The following is a 9,280-nucleotide window of genomic DNA, read 5'->3' on the forward strand; positions in this document are numbered from 1 at the left end:
CTACGAGTTACAAAGATATCGCAACCACCATATGTGCTACATGTATACGAAGTTGTTCACGATTAGAAATGAGTTGCTTTGAGTGCCTATGCTTGCTGACTTTTGTATTTTGTTATGATAATGACGTGGCAGCCAACCACGACAACGCAACATCGGGGGAAAATCGAAGAAAGACAGATATATTAAATGCTGGTAGGCCTAGTCAGTGCGTGACATGACAGCAATCATATACGTTGGCGAAACAACTGAACTCTGACTCGCTTAGGAATCGAGCTGATCTCTGCCGCGCGCAGAAGTCCCGAAAAAGTGCGGGCACTGGTTCCTACATACAAAACCTAATGCACTCCATTCCATTCTGCACCGTCTTGTCTAGGAGATGTATTTGCAATTGTATTACAGGCAATAACATTTGATCGTGTAAACATTAAAAACTGGCGTTTATAAGTTTATTACGCCATTAAAACTCAAGATACACTGATTGCATTATTACTGGGTTATTATTTGTTGCCAGTACTTGCGACAAGAATGCAGTGGAACGCAGACACTTGGTCAGCTACCACTACAGCTGAAACCGCGCCCGGGACCACGTCCCCGATTTTCCCGTCTCGAGCGTCGGGGCTCGGCAGCGTGTACAACAAGTGCGGTGTTGGGGAGTCCGGGACCGGGACAACACACCAACCCGTCCCGTTGACTTGCCGTTACCCGTACTACTCCAACAACTTGGACCCTGGACCCTCCTCCTCCACCTTGGCCAGCATCTCACCCTACGGGGACGACTTCTCCGTCTGGAACAGCTTCGACTTCAGCTCGGCGACTGGATCTCAGCGCTACCACAGCCCTTTCGCCTCACCGGCGGCCCCGACTCCACTGAACCAGGCGGCAGCTGCAGCAGCCGCTGCGGTGTCCACTCACCAGCTGCAGCACTCCAGGGAGTCCTACCTGTCGGCGACGTCTGTGGCCAGTGGGTATTCTTCAGTGGGTCATCGGGCTAGCAGCTACCCGTTTTCTGTGTCAGGTAGGCCAAGCTTTGTTCCTTTCTGTATCGTGAGGAAACAACAGTTTCCCTGTAAAAAGTTGAGCAATTTGTCATACCTCGGAAAGGTTCCTCTTGCATTTTAAAATCATCGTCAAAAGCATTTAACGCCCAACAAGACGTATATTTTTTACTTCGCTTTTGCAACATCACTTTCTTTTATGCAGACATGTATCGACGATTTTTATTTAAAATGAGTACGCACGCTCGGCATCGATAATATCAAGAAACACATTGTTTGGAAATGGTATTTACTATTAAAAGACTGGAGAAAGTAGGTTGGCATTCAAAGGCACAGTCAACATGCATTTTATATATTTTTTATTTTTTTGTACTTCGCGAGAATTCGCGAGAATCAGAAGGCCTATTTGGATAGTCCAAGAATACTTCCCATTTCCCGGAATCACAAAGTTGTTTTTGTAATCACCGCCTACATCGAATGTGCCAAACGACCCGATGAATACTTTTAAGAATTAGATTATCTAATAATTCCATTGGTTGAAATTATTGAAATTGCAAAGTTTTCAGAAGGATAAAAATTAATCCAGTTATAAATTTCGTACTGGTCGTAAATTTCCGATACTATGGTGAATCGATGATAATGAAAAAATCAGACGTGAAATTCAAGAGACGGGAAAAACTCTATAAAGTTATGTGCTTCGTGTGCAGTAAAGGTCGTCTTCATTTGATTTTCACTTTTATGATGCTATTCAATTTCTGTCAACTTGCCTTGTTCAAACATACCTTTACCAATTATTACCGTACTAAGATCCCTGGCTGTTTATTTTTCCTGTGATTTGCAGGCCAATTTCGAGTTACACTTGCAATGACTGTTTACAAAGAAAATGACTGAAAGTATGTCGGCTGATAATTCTCTCATAAATCAACTATACACTGTTGAATGAACTAGAGGTGCATGTAAATAATTGTTCATAGGCCCATAGGGTATGTAGAAGCGTATACATCCATTCAAATTAAAAGGGTGGTTGCACTGGCGCGCCGAAGATGGGAAGTTCGTTTAAATGAGTCAGCTTGGTATTCCAACAGCACATGCCCGAAATGAAGCGCGTCCGAGGTCATTCGGGAACAGCAATACGCTCCGAGCGGGAACAAAAGAGGGCGCGTGTTTAAATGAAATTGACAGTCCTTTGGTATGAACTAACCGCATAATAGGCGCGCAAGTTTGCGCCGAGTCCGCGCAACGAATTTATTCTGGAATGTATGGTCTTCGCGTGCAAGTCGAACGTGTGAAAAATCTTCGTGCCGGCCTGTCTTTCTTTCGCCGGTGAGGTTGCACTTCAACTCGGGGAGGATACCCGCGCATGACATCTGCAGCACAGCCCATTCGACGCACATGTGCGATTTGTTTTTAATTGACCTTGCCTATTGTGAACTGGTTCATATCCAGAAGAACAGACCACGACCGAAGGTTTGGGCTGATAATGGATGTAGCGTTTGCCGGTGGAGCCCCAAGACTAGTAGCTCGGCTCTCTAGTCATTTTGCATGACACGTGCACGCCCAGCCACCCCAACTTATCCAGATTTACTCTCACTACAATAGGTGTTTGCTGTTCGTAAACAACATAGTTTTTATACTCATAATGGCTATACACCTCATAAATATTCGTGAGCAAATTGTTGCGAGTCTGGGAGGTAGAGCTGATACGCGCCAAGGTGACGTCATCCCGATCAGTATCCTGCTCGCTGCCTTGCGGTTGTTCTTTCTGCATGGTAACATCAAAAGTTCCCTCTGGAATCCTTTCCATAGACGTGCAGTCTTTGACATGTAATCTTAACGGAAACAGTCTGTTTAGGTTTTGCCAGACAGGCGGAACTCTGCAGCTCAGAAATAAATAATTCCTGTTGGCCTTGAATTTGCTATTCGCCAATTTGCTCATGAATAATTTTATGAGGTAGGCCTACAGTAAAACAAATACATGTTTATTTCTGGAAAGTGATGAGAATTGTACTGGTCGCTGGATGTAGGTCACAGAGACTACCTCCCGACGCCAAGCGGGGGAAGATAGTTGAGCTGACACAAGAGGCACATAGTTACCAAAACATGGCTAGAAGTGTGTTTAAAAAATGAGGTAAAGTGGTTGGACAAAATCTTTGGAAGGGTGTAAATATTCTCTTTTTTGCTAAGACTTCTTGGCTCAAAATATATGTAGTAACTGGAGCCAGCTCAGGAGAATATAGACACTGACAACGTCCCTCGGCTTCGGCTTATATTGTCTGTTTCCATTCTTTTGTCATCCATTTTCAAAATCCTGTTTTTGCATCAATAACCCATTTGCCGTCTTGATGTATAGATTCTACCAGCATACCGATTTTGATATCAAACTTAAACTTCAAACATATTGCATTCTGCCTCTGTATCACCCTTGGCTAAGCTAATGAGCCATTCCTGTTGGATCATGAATACGTGCGGTTCACAATAGTGCGCCTCAAAGAGTTTGCAACAGGTTGACCAACCACAGTGCGTGAAATCTGTCGACCTTTCCAAACGCGCATTGGGTCGACAGATTTTGCGCACTGTGATTGGTCAGCGCGTTGCACACTATTGTAAAACGCCCGTATTCTTTGACGTGAAGAACAATAAATATGCATTCTAAAGGTACCAGTAAAAAACTAAAAAGCGATATCCTCTCCCCCAAACAAAGAACAACAGCTCTGGAAAATGATGGGTGTGCCTGGCCAAGACTATACATGTCAATGTATTCTGGATGGAAATGTAGTGGGCACCATCATCCCACCTCGGGGCTTTTGTTCAGTACGCTACCTGGTACCTATCTTTGTTTAATACCAACATTGTGTTCTTAACAGTCAAGCTATAAGCAACAAGTGAAATCCAAAGCAAAACAGCAGTTTATCAGCAGGCCTACGGATCGAATAGTGGCAACTTACAATTTTTGGCAAATCAATGGGATCTTTTAAATAAAAAATCAGACAATTTCAAATCAATGAAATATTAGGTCCTTGAACTTTACAAATTACCCTTTTGTAACAGGTATCTTGAATTATCGGGAAGAGAAAACGGAGGAAAACAAAAACTTGGGACCTGAAATTGTCCTTGCTCTGAACATGAATTTAAGTTGTGTATCAGTGCTCTTCTTACCTGGGTTTGACTACCTAAGCCCATCAAGCATTGACGTCCGTCCAAGCACGCATCTTCAATGCAGCACTGGCACACCGAATTCTGCGCGACGTCGACGAGCCATCCATCAAGGATTCCGTCAGGATGAAATAAAAAAATGTATATGACCTGCATTCCTAACCGGTAAAAAATAGCACGACTAATAGGTACGAGAGAGGGGCTTGCTAATAACAATGAACACAATGACTGAAATCATGCGAGTGTAACTATACCCTATCCGCTTTGAGAAATTTTGCTCAGGGACCATGTAAAATAACAATTTACTAACTACTTTAATTACTATCACTTCTCACTTTATAAAGCCATCTTGTTTGCATTTGGAATCATACTCATTACGCTTTATTAACTTTTTTTATCCTGGCCTTTATATATCCGTTAGTTGATGCCAACAACCAGCGATAGGCCCCTACAGTCTCAGTAAAAGTTTATATCGTAATGAAATAAGAATCCGTGAGAATTTTATGGCGTTAATAACTCGGTTTCGAGTGCGCAGTCGTAAAGTACAATTAAAACCCGAAGGATGATTGCAGTAATCCATTATAGTAAAGTTTTATAAGATAATAACTGGTTGAGACGAGTCGGCTCGTGCTGTCTGTCAATAAAACTCAGATATATGCTCTGCCATGGCCGCCATGTTAGTGTTTAATTATGCTTTCGTAATATTAATTCCATTGTACATAATTATTATCTCAGAACAGTGTTTGCTAAAATTAACTGTTGGGAAGAGGATGTTCACTTCTTTGGGTCCATTTGAAGTTAATGTCTACAAATGTATGCCCATAAGTGATTCATCTTCGTCACTCTAAAGGCTCACTGCTCGGAAATACGGCGTACATGTCGCCTGCTTTCCGGCAATATCGCTCTTTTATTGGGAAACAGATGAGCATTCCTGAAGTTTTGGTGTACCAGGATATCTTTGAAAATATGAATCTAACTCTGTTTCGTATATTTTTGTTTCAAAATAGTCGCCATCTTTTGGATAAAAGCTTTCAATAATTTCCAGTATTTCAGGAGGAGCAACTTACGGTGTATACAAGTAATTACTTTACAATAAAGCATCTTTTTGTGGCTTACCTATTAGAATCACAAAGTGTACATTGTGAGAACACCGTGAAGAGAGATAGAGAAAGGAAAAACAATGACAGTGCTACATACATAGATCTAAACTTCAAGTTATTTTAGGAGAAAACCATTACATGGGACAAATTTATTTTGCTTTGTCGATCATTTCCTACAGATTTAACGTACAGTTAGCTTGCATAATGCTCACCGTGGGAAAATCATCTTTTCTGCCTAATTACAAATTCGTAAAAACATTATTCAGAATACGAATTTGCATACCGTATAAAACCAACCGGCGGAACACACTGTAAAATATGCTGGTACCTTCCGCCCACAAGACCTACTCGTTAAGTACAGCCTACCGTCACTTCAATGAAAACCTTATGCCCTCGAACCTATCAGCGCAGGATGCATATTCCGTTATCACTAAAAATACGATTGTGCTTCCATGGCTGGAGTGTTTTTGTCTTTCTATTAGTGCACCGTTTTATGTTATTTTTTTAACGGACGCTTGGAATTTACTGGAGTTTGGGAGGGACCGCTGGCAACTTGGCCACCCGCTTTGTAACAATTTCTACTGGTTAAATCAGCAATGTTGAATCGATTTCCAGGACTTCAATAGGAGCTTAAAAGTTGATTCAAAGTATGAAGATGTGATCTCTCAAATCACAACGTTCCCGGTTGAACTTTAAATTTACCCCATTGACCTTGCGTGCATTTATCTTGTATATGATACAAATTACGTGCAGCGATGTTATACTGAAGTCGAAATGCCTTAACCTGTAGTGCGTATGTCGGAGCATAACTGAAAAAAACTGCCGTAAGTTTGATGAATGGCAGACTATAATTGTATGAACACACTGATGGGTTTCTGGGAGGGGGGGGTTATGAGGAAGGATATCACTTATTTTATAGTAAACGAAACGACCGACCCTTGGAGGGCCTTCTAAGCAAAGCTGGCACAGTGTATCTGTCAGTCCTGGGCCAACCTAAAGTGAGCATACTCCCGATCCCATTTCCTATTAGGACCCAAACAAGTCTAAATTACGACATTGGCAAGTCCTGATGAATGCCTTTAATTTTGTGTGTACATGTATTTATTGTTTGTTATATAGGTTCATCCAATCACGCGTCAGCATGGGTTTCCTCGGTAACCTCGACCCCAAGGAGAACCAAACGGAGGCCATACTCCAAGCTGCAGATCATCGAACTGGAAAAGGAGTTCCAGGATAACATGTACCTCACGCGAGATAGGAGAACGAGGTTGGCGGAAGTGTTAAACCTGACGGAGAGACAGGTTAGTTTTTGCCTCCTTTATGCTGAAACTGAAGTCACGGTCCCTGCCACTGGAATAAGGACCAAACACCTGTGGAAATAGAAATCTCCAGCCACGTATGCGCTCCTCAATCAATGCCCATTATTTTGTTCTTCCCCTGCAGAAACGGTTTTCCTTCAATAAGCAATCCATATCTTGCTTATAATCCATTCCACCTTCATCGACTACGGTACCCTTCCAACTTTCTGCCTCACATGAGCTGATGAGAGACTTTTGGCGACCACGTGGCTTTAGAATTAACATTTCTGTATTACATCCCCTCTCTGGCGCCCATCCTTGCCTTCTCCACGTCGTTTCATCATTATGTCATGTCTTCCTCCTTGTAGGTCAAGATCTGGTATCAGAATCGACGGATGAAGATGAAGAAGATGACGGAGCGAGAGAAGCAGGAACAGCAACAGATCGAGAGAGAAAAGATGACCTTGGGCTCCAAATATTTTGCAAACCACCACCATTAACTTTTTTTCTACACAGCACGTCGATTTTTGTTAAGGGCTCATTTTTGGATTTGTACAAATTTTCACTATAGCGACCGTTTGGGGGAAATGTAGATCACAGATGTAGATTTGCAGATTTGCAAATCAAGTTCTTCGGTACTTTACAGCGTCTAGAATGAACTCAGAACGGGGGTAGGCCTGTGTAAAATTAAGTAGTCAAAACGCTTCCGTTTTGACCAACTTCTGTTGTTAAGTTTAATGTATAAACGGTTCGTTAAGTTCGAAAAGTTAGCAGAGATCCAGGATTGGTGTGGCTGCCCGTGTTGCTGGTCCCACACACTGTCAATATTTTGAATGCTACAAGAATGTGCAATGTTTAATGTGGGGCTTGAAATATTGCCACCAGAAATACCGTCCACATTCAGTAACAGAAAATGGACATGTAACTGATTAATTTCATTCATACAAGTCAAATAATTCTAATGAAAATAATGAAAAGTCATCCCATCTCAGAAATGAAGGTAAATCTTGTTAATATTATTCCAGTTTGAATTTCCTTCAAAGTCAATCAGGAAAAAACACACAAACGCCTGACATCCCCGCATTTGAACAATTTCAATAGACGCGCAAATGGTGGATGCACGGGCGCGTTGATAGGGCCTAAAAGCGCATGTATTATGACCTACCCCTCACCTCATTTTGTTTATGCCCGGTAGTTATTGATACTTCTTTTAATAATCGGCTCTATATTTGTATATATGGCTACGTGAAATAATGCGGATTCATTCAACCTGTTTGTAAATAGATATTATGCGTTACAAATTGTGCTGGCGTTATATGGGGGTCTTTAAATTCTTTTCGCGAGTATTTTGTTGCAGTTTAAGTGAATATTTGTATTCAAGGAGAGTGTTTTGGAATATTGCAACAAAAGTGGGTAAAATGAACATTTTTTGTGCAATAAGGTATATAATGGAGTATTTGACAAATTCTGACTTTTAAAATAAAGAATCACAACCAAAAGTGTTTCAGTGCCAATCCATTTGAGTGTATCATAATAAATTGTTTAGCCGACTTTTTTTCTGACACACTTTTGCAAAGAACATACTAACCAGACTTTATCTTTGGAGCGGGTTGACAATTTAAACACATTTTTCATGCCTTGTTCTGTACATGACAAATTCGAGTAGGTCTATAAAGGCACTAGATTTCCCAGTCTTATTGACCTAGCACCTTGAGAAATAACCTGAATCAACCGGAAGAAGTAGGAACGCCCCTGATGTATGCCTCTCGGCATAAATACAGTTGATCCTTGTTGGGAAGAGCACTTTTAATACAACATACTGCACACACAAAGGCAACTATTGTAGGGCCCAATCCTTTTGTCCTCCATTCTTTTCATTCCAGATGATTATAATGTTTTTATTCAATAACAAAGACCTCCTATTGATGAGTTTCGACTGTATTCGCGTAGTGTCAGCATTGGGTCATCATAGTCCGGTTTCCTGGTCGGAGCTGGAGGCATTTCTCTTGCTATGTCAAAATCGCAATTTTGGCCAACCAGCAGTTGGAATGCTATGCTGGCACCGAGTACAAACCCAACAGGACAGTTCATAGAGTGTTCAGAAGTCTCGAATATCAGGCGTGTCGTCTTTCGTTTCTGATTTCCAAACGTGTATTATCACAGCTCTGGAAAAAAATCAATTTTCCATATTGTATGGCTGTCTCAATTACTTGGCTGTGGCTAGAAAATGCCTACGAGTAAATGCTAACGGCTACAGCCACTTCCAATGGAGTCGCATGTAATTCCAAGCTGCAGCCAAGTAATCCCGACACGGCTTATTCTCATGAATTTTTACGAGCATCCCCAACATAACGTCATGCATTAATTTTGCCAAGATGAGAGGCACGTACGACATTGTAAGGGTACCAATCAACATTTAATCTACCGTTGCCACAAAAGATAGCCCCTTTCATCTTCTGTTTGGCATGCCCCTCCCGAGAAGGTTCAAAGCACAAAATCAAAATGTTTTGGACGTAAGATATGAACACGAGGGACCTGAAACTACAGAATAGCAGAAAAGCTGTCATCTTTCACAGCCTCCACAAATGTCTTCTTTATGATGTCGTTAAAGTGCAATAAGCATCGTTTCCCAAACCTGTTAAGTGTACAAAATGTGAAAAAATTCTTACGACTAGGACTAGCATCATGACTTGCGCCCCTCTAAACACATGACGTCGTCATCCCTCTTAATTCC

General features: G+C 41.5%; 1 protein-coding gene across 1 annotated transcript; it reads left to right on the forward strand.

The window, feature by feature from the left end:
• Positions 1–52: 52 nt before the first annotated feature.
• LOC110973135 (uncharacterized) lies at positions 53–8,045 on the forward strand. Its single transcript, XM_022223691.2, has 4 exons — positions 53–192; positions 512–1,015; positions 6,368–6,549; positions 6,915–8,045. Exons 1-4 carry the CDS (start codon positions 69–71, stop codon positions 7,044–7,046), a joined length of 942 nt encoding a protein of 313 aa, XP_022079383.2. The 5' UTR covers positions 53–68; the 3' UTR covers positions 7,047–8,045.
• The last annotated feature ends 1,235 nt before the right edge of the window (positions 8,046–9,280 follow it).

This window comes from Acanthaster planci, linkage group LG03, assembly GCF_054643075.1.
Source record: "Acanthaster planci isolate LZ-2023a linkage group LG03, COTS_SCS, whole genome shotgun sequence".
NCBI lineage: Eukaryota > Metazoa > Echinodermata > Asteroidea > Valvatida > Acanthasteridae > Acanthaster > Acanthaster planci.